This window comes from Vanessa cardui, chromosome 10 (genome assembly GCF_905220365.1).
Source record: "Vanessa cardui chromosome 10, ilVanCard2.1, whole genome shotgun sequence".
NCBI classification, from domain to species: domain Eukaryota; kingdom Metazoa; phylum Arthropoda; class Insecta; order Lepidoptera; family Nymphalidae; genus Vanessa; species Vanessa cardui.
In genome coordinates, this window is record NC_061132.1 from 12,195,543 (window position 1) to 12,215,140 (window position 19,598).

The window sequence follows — 19,598 nt, forward strand, 5'->3', positions numbered from 1 at the left end:
GAACAAACAGGCAGACAAAAATTGTATAAACTATTAATTTGGTATATGTACCATGTACACATACATACATATGTAGTAAAAAGCGGTTATTTTAATATCACAAAACAGACATTCCAATTTTATTATACATATACATAGATATGGCCGAGAGTCGGGATGACCCAGTGGTAAGAACGCGTGCATCTTAACCGATGATTGCGGGTTCAAACCCAGGCAAGCACCACTGATTCATGTGCTTAATTTGTCTTTATAATTCATCTCGTGCTCAGCGGTGAAGGGAAAAACATCGTGAGGAAACCTGCACGTGACAAATTTCATAGAAATTCTGCCACATGTGTATTCCAACAACCCGCATTGGAACAGCGTGGTGGAATATGTTGCAAACCTTCTCCTCAAACGGCGAGGAAGCCTTTAGCCCAGCAGTGGGAATTCACAGGCTGTTGTTGTTGTTGATGTATAGATAATCTTATTTATATAATGATAATGATAAACTTAGTTATATAATGAAGAAACTAACATTGCTGTTGTTAAGCGTCTGCGCCGCTTCGAGTGGCGGCGTAGCGGGCTCCGCACGCGAACCGCCCGACCACTTCTGTAAACAACACCATACATTAATAATACTAATTCTAAAGCAACATTAGCATGATGAGACTGATACGACTGCAAAGCTTTGTTTAAGTCTAGAATCTGATTCTAGATTCTAGATTAGAATGAGTTTAGGGTTAGACTCTAGATATCACTGCAAAGCTTTATCTTAGTCTAGAATCTGATTCTAGATTAGAATGAGTTTAGGATTAGACTCTAGATATCACTGCAAAGCTTTATCTTAGTCTAGAATCAGATTCTAGATTCTAAAATGAGCCGGAGTAACTACAGACACGGGGGACATAACATCTTAGTTCTCACGGTTGGTGGCGCATTGGCAATGAAAGGTATGGTTAATGTTTCTTACAGAACCATTGTCTATGGGCTGTAGTGACTACTAACCATCAGGTGGCCCATATGCTAGTCCACTGACCAATAGCTATATTTCTATACTATTTGGTGGTAGAATTGCCAATGTTTCTAAAAATTTCTTTAAACAAATTTCCTTTACATACTATTATTTTAATGTTCGTGTATATAAAGAATGTTCGAGAACATACGTCATTGTCCTTGTTGTTCGGTCCGTTCTTCTTGATGGGCTCGTCGAAACCACGCAACTCTATCGTTTCCAGCTGAGACGTCGGTCCTCCGCTAAACCTGTGGTACAAATAAATACATTTCAATCATTTACCATCATTCCAAATTCATTAATTCCATCACTTATCACAAATCCATATACAAAGTGACACAATTACCATTTATTTTTTAGAGATCATATATTACTAGCGACATATATATTTAATAGAAACAAAACCGCATCAAAATCCGTCGCGTAATTTTAAAGATCTAATCATGCAGCGGTGAGCGACTTCGTCTTATACTATGCAATGATATAAAAGTAAAAAAAAGTAACAGCCTGTAAATGTCCCACAGCTGGGCTAAGGCCTCCTCTCCCACTAAGTAGAGGGCTTGGAACATATTCCACAACGCTATTCCAATGCGGGTTGGTAGAATGCACATGTGGCAGAATTTCGAGGAAATTAGACACATGCAGGTTTCCTCAAGACGTTTTCCTTCATCGCCGAGCACGAGATGAATAATAAACACAAATTAAGCACATATATATAGCGGTGCATGCCTGGGTTTGAACCCGAAATCATAGGTTAAGATGCATGCTTTCTAACCACTTGGCCATCTCAGCTCAATACAATGATATAGTCTAGTTTTAATGTTTACACATCTTACCATTCTGGTTCATCTTCCTTCTCAAACCGTCGTTGAGAGAAGCGACCACCTCTACGATTGTCCTCTCTGTAACGATAAATCATTTATATTATTATACATCAATATTGAAAATTATACAAAATCTTACTTTTACTTTATTGAACGCCTGAATGTATGCCTACTTTATTAAAATATATATTTGTAAAAAATCATTTCTTTTGAGAACAAATAATCAATAATTATATTTAACTAACTGTCTATGGAACACTGCAGTGTTTGTGTGTGTGTTCAAATTTGAAATAATTTAAGATAAAAAGATTGTTGATAATAATATACTTATTCCATATCTTGGACATAAAAATATATGTATAAACATACATATACAAAATGTTTCTTTTTATGTTTTTCAATAGATATAGCAAAACACAACATGTTTTAGTATAATATCGTCAGCATATATAGTATATTTTGTAGATGATAAAAAAGCTTGGAATTAATACCTGTTGACTTCCAGGCAGGATATATTAAATACATATATAATTGTATTTAACTAATATGATTGTATTTTTTAAATGTTGGAAAAGAGTAACTACTGAGTTTTTTGCCGGTTCTTCTCGGTAGAATCTACTTTCCGAACCGGTGGTAGCATCACTTAATTGTTAAATGACGATTCAAAAGTGCTTGTAAAATACACTTGAATAAAGTTTATTTTGATTATGCACTATATATGCCGACACTTGCGAAGAGATGTTATTACTAGCAATAATACAGACCTATCTCGTTGTTTTTCGTTGTTGAATCGATCGTCCCTTTCCCTCTTGATGTCAGAGGAGTAGGAGTCTCGGTTGAACGAGCGTCGGTCGTACCTTGGAACGGAAACATATTACTATTAACTAGCTGACTTGCTTGGTTAGATTTAGACGGAAATAAAAAAAAAAAAAATTAGACAACATCACATACATTACTCTTATCCCAATGTAAGTAGCTGAAGCACGTGTGTTATGGAAATCAGATGTAACGACGGTACCACAAATACTCAGACCCAAGGCAACATAGAAAACTAATGAGTTTTTCTATATCGACTCGGCCGGGAATCGAACCCGGGACCTCGAAGTGACGTACCCGTGAAAACCAGCGTACACACTACTCGACCACGGGTGTCGTCAACAATAGACTCATTGGATATTATTGTAAAGTCAATATGGCGATTAAATTATACATGAAATTACATACGAATATATCTCAATGGTCGTTTAGTCAGATGCAAAGTTATAGACTTGCAGTGTTAACATTCATGCGTCATATATTGTACATAATTGTATGTAACTGAAACTACTTTGTAACTCAAATATTGGAAACGAGTAACTACTGAGTTTCTTGACGATTACTCTCAGTAGAATCTACATTTTAAACCGACGGTAGTTTTACTTTTAATCAATGATGTTTTAGTAAACAGATATGTTATTAACGCGCAAAAAGTGAAGACTAGAAAACGTCCTAATTGGGACGTTTGCCTTTAGTCGTTTTACGTAGTAATACGTTATAATACATCATAATTACGTCGTAATACGTTTTTCGTAATTAAAACATCTAGTTATTCCTTTTACTTATTGTTTTTATCAAGCTATCCTTTTTACTTTTAACGAAATGTAAAAATAAACTTAAACGGTCCCGGCGCGGCACACTTTTTTCTGTTGTTTAGTATGGATATAACATATCTGTTTATTAGAATATCATTGCTTTTAATACATTTGAGTAAAATAAGGATTAAAAGTCTGCGTACCGCTGGTCGCCGTTGGCGCGACGCTCGGGCGGCGGGCGGTAGGGCTCCGGGCGGTAGGGCTCCGGGCGCGGCGGCTCGCCCTCCTCCCACGCGGCGCTGGGCACGTCGCGCACCATGATGCGCCCCGACCCGATGCGCCGCCCCGCTGCAACACCGTACACACATTCGATACTCCTGCCCTGCTCGCTTTGGGTTTACATTAGGGCCTATAACCTTATGTTACTTGCTTTCCTCGTAACTATTTTCATCAAAAACGGTTAAGTAGTTTGAATATGAAAGAGCAATAATAATAAGTAATATGAATATAAATGTTACACTAATGATTTAATTACTTTTAAGCTAATTTGAGACACGGGGAGGTGTGTTCTTATATAATTAATAATACATATTTTGTATGTGTTAGATGTATGTTATGTCATGTTGATGATGCAAATAAATAAATATATTACTTAGCAAATAAATAAATTCCACCACGAAAGAAGCTAACGCTCGCTTTCTGCTAATCCAAACGGACAGCATTCCCATAGAGAATAATTTATGTAGCATATATCTATATACCTGTTCATATTATATAAACTCCTTGGTTCTTAGACTAGGAAAAAAATCGTTTCCAATGTTGGTGGTGCATTGGCGATACAAGCGCCAATGTCTGTGTGCTGAATACTCACCAATAGGTGCATCATTCACAATACTACCAAACTATTTTCTCTATATTATATTATGGCGGCCCACATATATATATATATATATATATATATATATATATATATATATATATATATATATATGTATATATATATAATAAGCCGAACGTATTGCGGGTAGTTGGCGACGTTTACGAGTCGGAAGCGACTCTTATAAAAACGATCGCTCGATAGACTGCAAGTCACTTTCTCATCAGTCGTCGGTCGGTAAGAGTGTCGGTACTTTCAGTACTTAGCAGGTAAGACCGTTTATTTATAATTGTGGTTTTGTGTTTATTTATGTGTTTGTCATATCTGAAATTAACGGTTGTTTGTGATTGTTCAATAATTTGAATTACTGTTAAAATTAAGATTATTTTTAAATAAATTAGCTATAGGTTGTTTCAATTGTTTTTTTTTTAATGATTTTTCCTTCTGATTGCTAAAAATATTAAATAAACCCTACAGATAACATACTTTCCACCATAACGTCAAGATTTAGTAGAAAAGCAAAAATGTCGGCAGAAACATACAACGTAGCGCTAATCTTAACGCACACGTCACCTTAATACTCCGATACTGTCGGCCCGCGCTTAACAATCAAAAACATATTTAACGTTGTTGATATATTTCAATAACACAAGACACAGGCCTTTAATAACTGAGTCTATAAAACCTATCTCAACTCACTCTTCCTTTGTATGTGTAAATGTGTATGAAAATAAAAATACAAATAAATACTGAAACATTTGATATTGTGTTTGTGTGTGTACTATGCACGTGTGTTGTGTATAGTGTTCATAGAAATGATTAATAGATACTCTTAAACATTTAAATTCTGAGTTTTGGAACAACTCTGAAGCGTGTACAGTGGAATTTGAAATGGAATTCGAGAAATAAATAAATATGAGACAACATCACATACGTTACTCTGATCCCAATGTAAGTAGTTAAAGCACTTGTATTATTACTTCACTTAAATTAAATACTTCACTTAAATTACGATTCAAAAGTGCTTGTAAAGCCTACTTGAATAAAGTTTATTTTGATTTGATTTGATTTATGGAAATCAGAAGTAACGACGGTACCACAAACACCCAGACCCAAGACAACATAGTAAATAATCTACGTCGACTCGGCCGGGAATCGAACCCGGGACCTCAGAGTGGCGTACCACTCGAGCAGTAACAGTAAGAGCGTGGGGACTCACCCTGCTCGGTCTTGGTCGTCGGCGGCTGCGCGGCGGCGCCGAGCGGCGAGTCGGGGCGCGTGCGCGCGAGGTGCGGCGGCGGCGCGGCGGCCGCGGGCGCGCCGCAGCCCGACGTGAACGAGCGCCGCTGCGGCGACAGAACGATGCCGCTGCTCGGCTCGCTCTCCTTGCGCACGCGCTCGCGCGGGTCCGCCGAGCGCCGCTCGCGATCGCGCCCGAACGCGCCCTGTGCACACACCGCTCCGTCACACACACACACACACACACACACACACACCACAGACTACACTACAGACGGACAAGTGTCTGCCCCTCCGAGCGCGGGCGACTACTTATCATCAAACAGCAATATTCTAAGTTACCAAACTACAGACCGCACTTGTCGGTCAGCCCCTCTGAGCGCGGGTGACTTACTTATCAACAGACGGCAGTGTTCTAGTTTGCCAAGTAACAATATATTTACCTTATGATTCTCCGTCGGTGCATCTCCTCTTCCCCCCTTATCTTCCTCATTCGGTGAATCGGAACGTCTCTTTAGAACACTGCAAGTACAAAAAAAAACATTGATTAATAATTTACAGCAAATATATTTTTATAAGAGAATACAGGTACTATATTATAACTCCCAATTGGATCACTCATGAAACACACAACTCAAAAGATGAGAAAGTCACGACGAATAGTCGTGCATTTCTTCCCTTTGAATTGTTTTGGCTAATTGCAATAATTCTATATAATTAACTGTAAAACAATTATCATAAAGACCAAGCATACAAAGACTACTAAACACAACATATATTTCAAACTCACAGGGCAAGTGTCTCGTTGCCCGCGAACGCGTTCTCGAGGCCGCGCCTGACGAGCGGCGAGTTGCGCAGGCGCATGAGCTCGTCGCGCGTGTAAGTGAGCAGGCGGCGCGCGGGGCCGACCGCCAGCACCGCGGGGTCGCCGCCGCCCCCCGATGCCCCGCTATCCTCATGACCTGAAAAACCTCATTACACATTATATATTTTTTGATTAAACAAACGAATTATTACTATCAACGATATAACTATCATATGAATGCAATTAATACAAAAAAATATATATTTCAAGAAAATATATCCTCAAAATTAATGAACATAGTGAGCCAGGGTAGTCTCAAGGGACCTATTATTGCAACATTGGATGGGGACTGAAAACTTGGTAGCTCATTTTTGCTTTACAGAATTACTTAGATTGTAAGCAAAACATTTCAATTGTGTTACGAATATTTACGCTTCCTTTTCAACGTAAACGATCTGTTGTACAAACACTAAACATAACATAGGATGACAAATATATACATAGGCGCTTAATATCCTATATGGTATAAATGGTCACCACATTTTACGAAATTCGTCTTCTAGGGTTTAACGTCTTACCGCCGTATGGTATATAAGTTGGCATGGAAGTTAAATATATAATTTGATATTTGAGATTCCTAGAAACAGCTGAAAAAGATATTGCAACGTTTTTGAATTTTTTTTAATGTTTCTGACAGGAAATAAAATTGGGTACACACACAGATAGATATGTATAGCCTATATATTGTCAGTTATACCAATTACATATCACTTACCGTATAGGTACATATATATGTAAATTTATGTGATATACATATATCACCGTAAATTTGTAAATATCGTTAGATTATAATCTATCTCTCGCGATTGTCAACTGCCGAAAGATTGTAAAACGGACGAGTAAGTCTCGATTTAGATGTTTAGATTTTAGATGTACGATTGGGCATAAATGCCTCATATACTAAACGGATACATACAAACAGGATATAATTTGACGTACATTGCGATTTGCATTTCTTTTATTATTATTGAATCAATTATCCATTAAACTTCGCGCAATTTATTGTACTATAAATATAAATTTCCCACTGCTGGGCTAAGGCCTCCTCTACCATTAAGGAGAGTGTTTGGAACATATTCCACCACGCTCCAATGCGGGTTGGTGAAATGCACATGTGGCAGAATTTATATGAAATTAGACACATGCAGGTTGCCTCACGTTGTTTTCCCTGACCGCCGAGCAAGAGATGAATTATAAACACAAATAAGGCACATGAATATTCAGCGGTGCTTGCCTGGATTTGAATCCGCAATCATCGGTTGAGATGCACGCGTTCTAACCACTGGGCCATCTTGGCTCATTCATGAGATAAGGGGTAAATAGATATTAGTAATTTCTTAATATATATTAGTAATTTCTTAATTACAGTACAAATCTCATTTGTTTCAACTTTCATGTTACAAATTCGTGTTTTTCATTCATCTCGTACTTCATATATAATACCTTGTCTTATCGACTTTAAATATACAATATGTTAATTAGGACATAAACATAGTCGAAACGTTATAACATAACGGGACGGCGCGAAACATCAACCCAAAAACGGGACATCGAATCGAGATATATGTATATATATTAATTGTATTTCTTTCTCGGTTACTATATTAAACAGACGATTCGTTTTTCTTACGAATTGTCTACGAAGTGACTTAGACGCTAATATATGCTTGATACTTAAGGCTATGAATTACAACTAATAACAAAATAAACATACGAAAATGCGATTTTCGATAGATTATTTTTTATGGTATAGGTTGGCGGACGAGCATATGGGCCACCTGATGGTAAGTGGTAACCGTCACCCATAGACAATGACGCTGTAAGAAATATTAACTATTCCTTACAATATCAATGTGCCACCAAACTTGGGAACTAAGATGTTATATCCCTTGTGCCTGTAATTACACCGTCAAATGTCAAGATAATTCTCAATTAAACTGCCTGCAAAAGTTATATTGCACAGTCGGGGTAAGAAAAGGTTCGTCACCTTAAGATCTGTTTTCGTGTGCTCAGTGTGAGCGATAATCTGCTTCACCGATCGAGAATGACATATTGCGTCGCAATGATTTGATGTTTAGATTCAAAAGTTACTAAGAGTTTAAGACTTGATAAGGGAATGAATTTGAAAACTGACGAAGATTTTCTTACTCTGACTGTACAAAGGTATAAACGCCACTGCAGTAAAAAACAAATCTGCGAATGCGCTATTATATTATTATATTACATATTAAGTTATTTTTTTAAATAATAAATAAGTGTGGACGTACGGTACGGCTAGTAAGAAAGTACCAAAATTATTAGAACATCAAATAATCAGCAAATTTACTGTATATTTTACTGGGGCAATGTATTCGATTATTATATAATAAAATTACGAACAAACGTTTACCGATACATATACATTATATATATCTTTATATTGTATATAATAATTTAAAGTGCTTGTATGACTCGTGAGTGAAATATAATATTTTGATTCGATTTAGTTTCCTTATTCCTTATATGATAGATAATATTAAATTTTGAAAATTTTCTGTTCAGGACAACCGGCAAAGTAACACAATATTTATATGACAACGTATTTTATGCATAATGATTATGTATATATATTATAATTTGTAAGAAACATCATTATTATAGACAAGGGCGAGGGATGTTATAAAATAAAAATTAAAAACATATTTTAATCAACTTACGCCTTAGTTTTATGTTTAGTTTCATAATTGCGCAATCTACTTTCTCAAACAATATCATATCATGCTTTTAAATTTGGTATTTATTTAAAAAAAAAATCAAAATGAAGTCATTTTTTCAACTTCCAACATCATCTCGACAACCTTACGCATCAACAAACAGTACATTCAGCCGTTTTAACAGTTCAAATCGCTTACGTTTTAGTTTAATGGACGATAGGTTTTTTCGAAGAGACATGCAACGGACTTACGCCACGAAACGCGTTTCACCCTCTTCGACGGAGGACCGGCGTGAACCTTCGGCGGCAGCTGCATCGGGACCTTCCTCAACGCGCTCTGATACCTCAGTAGGAATGCGTGCACGGCGCACTTGACCGGTGACGATTTCTCCGCCGGCGTCGCAACCGCCATCGCGGCCAGCTTCCTCGCACGGCGTTTCGACGCACGGCTGCCGGCCCTACGTCTCCTCCTCCGACCCTTCTTGGTAACTTCGCTTACAACCTCCTTGCTCACCATTACGAAAGCGCGGCGACGCGAGTGACGCGGCACAACAAAATGGCGCTCACGAAAACCTAACCTTACGTTTTATGTACACTAAATAAATATTTAAAACCGTTATAAAAAATAATTATTAATTATTTAATTATATTAAAAATAACAAAAAAAAAATAAAATAAAAAAAAAACAAGATTAAGCTAGATCTTAAAACTAGGTTTGTCAAAGAGACGTAGGCGACGCGCGTTTTTTTTACGTATTAAACAGACAACCAGCGTCTTGAACTACGTAGCGAGATGAATTCGCGATACGATGGTATACAGTGGAACACTAATAGCGAGAACGATGGGAAAACTCGTGGTTTTCGCAAAACACTATCGCGGGGTCGCGCAGGGAACGGTCACGTCTCAAAGACTGAGGCCACTCAGCGAACGCTTCGTCTCACGAAACGAGAACTACCCTCATTATTTTTCATAATTTATCTTTACAACTAATCATTTAAAAACATACCTCATATTTACGATACATTTAATAACAGTATTATTTAAAAATAGAACACAATTATTTACAAAAAAAAATTAATCAGCCTGACCATTTCGTTGACAAACGTGTAATGGACGTTATGGTCCATTAATAAGTAAATGAAAATTCTTTGATAATTATTGTTATTAAGCCATAGAGGAATGCTTATTAAATGAAATTAGTGATCGAAAGTCGCCTAATCTTTACACCGCAGTTTCTATCAGATGTTGTACAAGTTCATTTCCATTTCTTTTAAAAGAATCTTTAGGAAAAATTTCGAAGCTCTTTTATGTATATTGCAGTCTCAACAGAGTTGTTACTCTTACTACTTGATATTTACAAGCTGTTGCTTGTAAATATCCTACTACTGGGCTAAGGCCTCCTCTCCCATTGAGGAGAATTTGAGTTTATTTCACCATGCTGTTCCAACGAGGGTTGGTGGATACAATTGTAGCAAAATTTCCTTGAAATTAAACACGACGCCGGTTCCGATGTTATCCATTATCGTCAAGCACGATTACGAACACAGGTTACGAACATGAAAATTAACACTTAAACCCGCAATCATCGGTTAAAACGTACGCGTTATAAGCACTGGGCCATCTCGGCTCCTGAATTAAATACATACCTAAACAAAAAAACACTATGTAATTGTAACTTCTGTAATATTTTTAATGTTAATACCATATTTTCGTAATGGCTGTAAAATTGTAACTAAAAATCATAACACAATTAAACACACGTGACTTTGATACTTGTATTTGACCTTTTAGTTAGTGGTAAAGAAAATAAAGGTACTTTCATTCTTTTTTGATATTATTATTTTACAATAAACATTATTTGGTACTTACGAAATAACGTCAACGCAGCAAATTCACTTATTAAGAACATTTAAAAAAAACCTAACCTGTATTGGCACATTCGCAGATTTTTTTCTTTTTACAGCGGTTTAGTACCCATTATTTTTTGAATTTCGAATTCTGTCCATGAAAAGGGCGATATGTAAATCATATGATGAAAACAGCAATTTTCAAGAAGTTTTAATTACCGGTAATAGATATCTTAATAGTAAGGATTCTTTGCATGTCTTCCACGAAAAAAAAAATAAGTTTATGTTAAAGCGTTAATTGGTGTAACACTGTATGCTATACAGTACAGTATATAGTACGATCTTGGAGGGGGTAGTACATTATTTACAAGCATTTATATAACTTCACTGATACATATGTGTGCGTCAAATCGTGTAAATTAATTTTAAGCGAGTTACACACAGATTTAGCTTCGTATGCTATTTTGGCGATTAAACAAGCCTTATACAAACACACATATAAAAAATATTTTTGTTAATTCTACAAAGGCTTACCACGAAATGGTAAAGAAACGTACGCATATATATCTATAAAATTCCTTTCTATAATGGCCAGCAAAGAGTTTAAACACCTTTTTTAATGTAGGTATATAAAGCACTAATATCCCTATTTATCCTAGGCTATATATAAACTTGTGTTGTGAAAGAGGACGACAATAGACCTAGGGGTCAATATTATAATGGTCGGTTGAGTAGTCAACGTGTAGGTAAGCGTAAAAAACAAACAAATCCACAAATTTCCAAAAGGTAGTTCAACCAAATATATATTTAAACAGGAGTAATACCTCATTATAAAGAATATTTACTTGGGGTATTTTACTTTACTATATTTCAAGGGATCGGAATTGACTCTGCGACTTTCTAGATCGCTGGATGTCACTTAAACCATTGCTCTATTGACTCTCATAACCATTGCTGATCCAACAAATGGGATCTAGGATGTAGCTGTTATCTTGGTTATTTATATGCTCTTTTGGGTATGATTTCAAATTTCGAATTCAACATTCAACTGTTTTTTAGTCCACTGACAAACCACAAATACCGCACATCGACATAAACAAAGTTTTACCGTTCGGCGATGGGATAACTCATTACGAAATACATGTATTGCACAAAAGCGTTGCGCAAAAGTAGAAGACACCGGTTAAATAACAAGATCTTAACTAAAGGATCGGAAGACAAAACTGCGAATTGATGCGAAGCGAATACGGCAAAAGAGGGCTACGAGTTTCATATAGAAGCTCTGCAGTGAATAGACCACCTGACGGTAAGTGGTCAACATCGACTATAGAAATTAGAGCTATCTATATTCTATAAAACAACAACAACAACAGCCTGTAAATTCCCACTGCTGGGCTAAAGGCCTCCTCTCCCTTTGAGGAGAAGGTTTGGAACATATTCCAACAATGCAGGTTTGTGAAATACATATGTGGCAGAATTTCTATGAAATTTGTCACATGCAGGTTTCTTCACGATGTTTTCCTTCACCGCTGAGCACGAGATGAATTGTAAAGGCAAATTAAGCACATGAATCAGCGGTGCTTTCCTGGGTTTGAACCCTAGCCTTAATGGATGAGGAGGCCTTATATCAGCAGTGTGAAATTTACAGGCTGTTACTTTACTTTTTTACTTTATCTACCATTTTGTCAAATATGTACCAGCCTTAAGAATTCGAACCTAAACACAACAATAATGAGTACTGTTGTTTGGAGACAGAATACATGCCGAATGGATGGTACCTACATAGACGGTCTTACACAGAAGCCTAGGTTCTCACTGCCATTGTATCGGGTACACATATTTACATCACATGCGAATCAATTCACAGGTTGCGATGCGCCGTCGTGCAAGCTCGAATACTTTTGCATTGCGATGTCGCGTTGTATTTTGTTTTTTAACGTTACTAGCGACCCACCTCGGCTTCGCACGGAACTATTACCTTAACTTTTTTTTATGGTATAGGTTGGCGGACGAGCGTATGGGCCACCTGATGGTAAGTGGTCACCATCACCCATAGACAATGACGCGGTAAGAAATATTAACTATTCCTTACATCGTCAATGTGCCACCAACCTTGGGAACTAAGATGTTACGTCCCTTGTGCCTGTAGTTACACTGGCACACTCACCCTTCGAACCGGAACACAACAATACTGATTACTGTTGTTTGGCGGTAGAATAACTGATGAGTGGGTGGTACCTACCCAAACGGACTTGCACAAAGCCAAGTAACTAATTATATTACAGATTTTTTTTCTTTTTTCTTTACTATATTGTCCATGTATTCTATACAAACACCCAATTCTCGAAACACTCTTAACTATTAAAAAAAACCGCATCAAAATCCGTTGCATAATTTGAAAGATCTAAGCATACACACACAAAGGCGATAAGCGAGTATTTTGTACGATGTTACTAGCGACCTGCCCCGGCTTCGCTTGGGTGCAAAATCGAAACTAAATGTACTACACAATTTGTTCATTTACGACATCACATTAGAAACTTCTAAAATATCATTGTTTCATTACTATATTGTCCACGTATTATGTACAAAAACAATCTCGAATCAGGCCATCTATCAGAAAAAAAATCGCATCAAAATCCGTTGCGTAATTTCAAAGATCTAAGGATACACAGACAGCAATAAGCGACTGTTTTGTACTATGTTATGATTCTGCAATGATGACGTGACTTCCAAAAACCCTTAACACGGTCTGAAGGGTGACAGAGCCAGTGTGACTACCATCACAAATAATATAAATTAATATGGGACAACATCACATACATTACTCTGATCCCAATGTAAGTAGCTAAAGCACTTGTGTTATGGAAAATCAGAAGTAACGACGGTACCACAAACACCCAGACCCAAGAAAACATAGAAAATTAATGAATTTTCTACATCGACTCGCCGGCCGGGAATCGAACCCGGGACCTCGGAGTGGCTTACCCATGAAAACCGGTGTACACACTACTCGACTACGGAGGTCGTCAAACATCACAATCACAAGGGACACAACTTCTTAGCTCCTATTATTGGTGGCGCATTGGTGTGATGTAAGGAATGGTTATCATTCCTTACACCGCCAGTGTCTGTGCGGTGGTGACCACTTACCTGTAGGTAGCCCGTTTTCCTGTCCGCATACCGATTACATTAAACAAAATTATGTAGACATATGAACAATCTATGAAAAAGGTACATAACATATATTTATTTTTATGTATTATTAAATTGTTCCGTATCATTTATTTTTCTTTTGCACGATATCGTATTATATTATATTTTGTTTGGCAACAAACTATTTAACGAAATATAATCGGAAACAATACTACGTTAATTAAAAAGAGTATAAGTATTACGCCAAACGTGTGTAAATAAAAACGTAATGTTACTAACACAATCTAGACTAAGAGTGCGAAAAATTGTCTACGTGTACGTTTAAAAAATGATTACAAAGTCCGATACTAATAAAACAGATATGAACAAATTCGAAGCTATAAAGAACCTAAACTTTCCAGTTGGGTTGGAATCGTCTCATAAACAAAAATATTACACACATACATATAATTGTATTATATTATATGTATGTATATATATATATATATATATATATATATATATATATATATATATATATATATATATATATATATATATATATATATATATATATATATTTTGTATCTATGTACGTTGAATGAATATATATATAGGTATATATTAATGTATTTATTTGTATTTAGTGTGTAATATATTAATTTATCGTTAAGTCTATTTTAATTTTATAATATAAAACTAATTGATATTGTACCTACACCATAAATCTGTACTACAAATAATCTTCACTAGATTCAGGGTTTCTGGAAGAGATCTCTTGTTAGAGATCCCTATGTACACATTTTTCATTTATATAATTCTCTGTATACTCTGTTGGTACATAAATAAATAAATATAATATACAGTCAAATTGATAAGTAGGTTAAACAAAAAAGTATGTATTAAAAAAACTATTGTACAATATAAAAAAACAAGGTATTCAAAGTGACATTAAAGAGTACATCCATATTATGATATTGTGCAGGGGGAAATCTCCCTTGACCTTCAGCCCTGCACCCTACATACGAAACGTCGGGGCTGCTATTGAATTAAACTATACACGCATTGTATTCAAGTTTAAGGGCGCAATACAACGCTAATGTCTATGCAGGACCTCAATGTCTCGCTAATATTACATGCAGTTACATGTATATATTTTGCAGCATCATATAATTAACTTATACTTTTCTTAACCTCAGGTCGCGGAAGACATTGGGATGGGTCGCAGAAATTTTAAGACATGGTGAACACCGTAATCTATGTCATTTTTGACTCGGATCGGAACGCAATACGTATTATGAGACGGCTGGATTATAAGAAGAATTGCTTGAATTGCAGGGTGATATAGTTATAAAAGAGAGATTTGCCACAATAAGTCCATTAGAACTAAATAACATACTCCTATTATTTTAATATCACTGGAACATATATGAAAAGTTAGGGTCGCAGCCTTGAAATATATTTACATTTTGGGTCACCAGCGAAAAAGGTTAAGAACCGTTGGTTTAGAGATTTGATTCTGGTAGGCCAGTGAGTTCGAGGTCTTTGTCATGTTAGAAAAACGAGGAATATCAGCTGTCAAGAGGAATAGAACAGATGGTGTTCGCGCCTTATGAAATATTGTAAAAATCAATAAACGATAATCCAGCTATCGATTTATCGTATTATTTCGTGAATATGCATGACGAAGATTATGACCCCGAACCAAACATATTCGTCCATCACCAGACAATCTCCTCGCCGACTCCCTGTCATATTTACATATATAATAAAATTGGCGTGTCTGTTTGTAATAATAAAATAGCCCTTTTTTATTCTATGCATTTATATGTATACACGGTACATATACCAAAATAACATTTTTTACAATTTTTGTCGTCTGTCTGTTGCTGCACTGGCAGATAACGTATATAATAAGTAGTAACTTGGGCTACAATAATATTTTCTTTTGTTAAATTCAAACGCGTACAAGGTCGCGGGCACAGCTAGTATAAAATAAATAAGATCCTTTAATAATAATATTTTACTAGTGATCATTGCCACGGCTGCAGGTCTTAAGGTATCTGCTGGAGACGTAGACACAAACGCAGATGCACTTTAACAGGCCAATGGAAAGCTATCCGGTACGATCTGAGGTCAGCCGTTAGTCTTTAGTGTACTCCGAAAAATGGGATTATTTTTACACTACCTACTTTTAATTAATAACTCACTATTTTCTCAATCCGAGTTTCAAACCTACACAAGATCAAAGAGTTGTCTTAAAATATGGTCAAATTATAGTATCGCATAATTTATGTATACATGCCTGGTAAAAATTGGTACATACTCTATAATATACTTTGACATCAACATTTTTTTAATTTTATTTGATCTATACATATATAATCTATACTAATTTTTAAATGAGATAATAACTGTTTCTCTTCAACGGCCAAACAATACATCTCAATTTTAATAAATTTAGTATGAAATGAGATGGATCTGACGAGTACTACTTAGAACACAAGCAAATATAATAATAATTTATTGGCAACTTAAGGAATGCTTAAAATTTTTAACAGTGGCAATATCTATAGGAAATGGTGACCAGTTACTATTTGCTACCTTGCTTATTGCTAACCAACACACACTAGAAAAACAAAAAATGACATCTTTTTTTCCAATATTGTTTCCTCATTCATCCTTTTAATCTTGATAATAGATATTGATTAAAATAATTAACAACTTGGAGGTTCCCAGACCATGCATAGATAAATTATATATGGTGATAATTATGATTATAAACACCCATATATCATTATAATATTTCAAATGTGATAGGGCATTTGTTTTGTTAGTTTCTCTTTCATATCATGTTCTCTCATTCTTTTTTGGCCATAGTCGCTTTTCCCAAGAGAATTAAATTGCCAGCAGAACATATTATAGTGCACAAATGCACTCCTTTCTCTTGTAATCTAAATGGATAACAAACTGGACAAGGAACCGTTTAAAACATACAACACCTGGCCGATAAAAACTTTGTTATTTGAAAACCAGTAACATTTTAGTAGCCAAATCCAGGTTAATAGACAATTATAATTATTGGTAAATGTTATTGTTTTACAAACATGTAATATATTACACAAATAATGTTGGTTGTGAATGTGGCTAATAGGCAAAGACGCACAATTCGTTATTCATACAACAATTGGTAACTATTAATTTATTTAAGGAAAGTAATACTGAAGACGTATGCCAGGCTATGTTCATTAGATGGTGTAGATCGGCTAGCCTAGGATTCACCAAATCTGGGGCTGACGGCCCATAAGCAGACCATTTTATGAAAAGAGGTTTTGAAATTAATTGTAGATGAAATTAAGACATACTTTGCTCTTATTTTAATGATAGCAAATTTGTAATTTACTAATAACACATCATAGTTATAAATAAAGTTACTTTGTGATTATATATATTTAAAGAAGGTAAAGGTAATCTAAATAGCGGTACTTGCTCTGTTACTATTTCACTCACAGGTATAGCCCCTTATTAAATAGTGTATCTTTTTGAAAAATTTACTTTCTTAAGTAAAAATATTCCTTCAAATGATACTGGAAGCTTGAGAGATTAAAAAGAATGTTGGGACTAACAATTTGAATTTTTACAATCGATGAAGAAAAAAGCTTTTATTTGTGATCAAAGAAGTAGATTTAAGAAAATGCATGACTTGAAATAATAAAAAAAATATGAATTGATTGAAATGAAGCATACAACAACAATTTAAGTTATATAAAAAAACTACCTACTTGATGTTAGCTTTCACTATATGTTATGATGACATAGACATGTCACATACCTGAATTATAATTATTGTTATTTTAATATTAATATAATCTTTAATAAAGTTATGATAAAGTTTCTGTTATCATTGCAGTGAAGTCTCAGTGATTGTATCATAGTGTCATGTCTACATTTGAAATGCCCGATAGGAGTAAGGTTTTGGTTTGTTTTGAATTATTCAAAACATTAACATTCATAGGTCAAAAAGAAATGTGTCGATCTGTTCTTTGTCTAGAAACCAAATGCTAGCTTTGGACCAAATAGGATTCAAAATAGGACACCTAAATTCGAAAGTACATACAAGCAATTAGAATTTCTAATAAGTTATATGTTTTATTCGGTACAAAAACGCAGGTAGATTTAAAATTATTCTATATAGTGTTATTGGCAATATTTTTACCTGATTGGTTGAAGCCATTCGTCCGGCTATCGTCCGTTGGTTTCTCTTGCAGTGAAGACAATAGGTTCACAGCTGACATAGCTTGCAATCGCACACAATTTCTCAGTCTTCGTTCAATATATTAACTCTACTAAAATTCTAAAATAATCTTTACAATATTTACAAAAGTCTTCAGGAAATTATTTTATCAACTAGGTATTGTTTATATCACAGACTTCGTTTTTCACTAAACAATACGGATCAAAACGTCCACGCACGAAAATACTACCAATATTTACAAGACAATATGTATAATATACTTATTTACACATTAAAACTAACGTTTACAAGCTACTTTTAACAAATACTCTCTAGCGGTCACAAGATGTTCATAACTAAAAGAATTTATCAGTTTTCGATGCAAAAATATATAAAACGTCCGCCATATGCCTTTTGAGACCTGTATTATTAGACCAAATTCCAAACACGGCACCTATGTATATATACTTCAGCTGTATCACGATAGTCTTGATTTGTCTGGCTTATATCCAGTTGCCATTATTTTATTTTTTTACGTAAAACGGCATTCTCTTGATAGGTTGACTGTTAAGAATAAAAATATATTTTAAAAAAATTTAGTCATCAATTACTATACGTAATTAATATTTATTTATTTCATTTTTATAATTAGAAAGAAAAAAGAAAACTATAAAATATTTAATTTGAAACATTAAAAAAACGGTATGAAACTAAGAGTTAGAGGTAATGATAAATTAATGTCGATATTTAATGTATATTTTATTATTATATTATTAACATATATATATATATATATATATATATATATATATATATATACATATAAAATATATATATATATATACATATAAAATATATATATATATATACATATAAAACTACGTATCAAGACTTTGATGAAATTATCAGTAATTATTGTTCAGTTCTGAAGCAAATTTATAGTGCACTATATAATATATTATTCTGTTAAATAAATCAAGTACTTGTACTTATTTTATTAATCGCACGCTTACTTCTTACTAAGCTATGTTGCTGTTAGTTCGTCACTGCAGATCCGTGTCTATTGTATAAATAACATTATCTAGTGTAGTCTCAGTTGAAAGTAATGGTTATTTTATCCTACGTTGATAATGTCTATGAGCAGTAATGACCATTCAGCTACCTATGTACTAGGTGTACTATGTCCTATGTCTTTACAAAAAGGTTGAACTGTAAAGTGTTTGGTTTGTTATAGTTTGGCTAAATTCAACGAGACCACTATTTTTAATACTATCAATCTCATTTAATTGATTACTACATAAAGATAAATAAAATATCACA

General features: G+C 34.9%; 1 protein-coding gene across 5 annotated transcripts in view; it reads right to left on the reverse strand.

Annotated features, from left to right (window-relative positions):
• The window catches only part of LOC124532780 (eukaryotic translation initiation factor 4E transporter-like), a 34,558-nt gene extending 15,793 nt beyond the window's left edge, over positions 1 to 18,765 (reverse strand). For 3 of the 5 annotated variants that reach the window (XM_047107851.1, XM_047107849.1, XM_047107848.1), the window contains exons 1-9: positions 18,261 to 18,764; positions 6,296 to 6,467; positions 5,949 to 6,027; positions 5,486 to 5,711; positions 3,593 to 3,737; positions 2,583 to 2,675; positions 1,831 to 1,896; positions 1,146 to 1,242; positions 518 to 592 (exon numbers count right to left, since the gene is read on the reverse strand). In XM_047107851.1, coding sequence (XP_046963807.1) covers positions 518 to 592; positions 1,146 to 1,242; positions 1,831 to 1,896; positions 2,583 to 2,675; positions 3,593 to 3,737; positions 5,486 to 5,711; positions 5,949 to 6,027; positions 6,296 to 6,467; positions 18,261 to 18,339 — 1,032 coding nt within the window. In that variant the 5' untranslated portion in view covers positions 18,340 to 18,764. Of the gene's footprint in view, positions 1 to 517; positions 593 to 1,145; positions 1,243 to 1,830; positions 1,897 to 2,582; positions 2,676 to 3,592; positions 3,738 to 5,485; positions 5,712 to 5,948; positions 6,028 to 6,295; positions 6,468 to 18,260 lie in introns of all 5 variants that reach the window. The other 2 variants (XM_047107850.1, XM_047107852.1) reach the window with 2 other exon arrangements.
• Between the last annotated feature and the right edge of the window lie 833 nt (positions 18,766 to 19,598).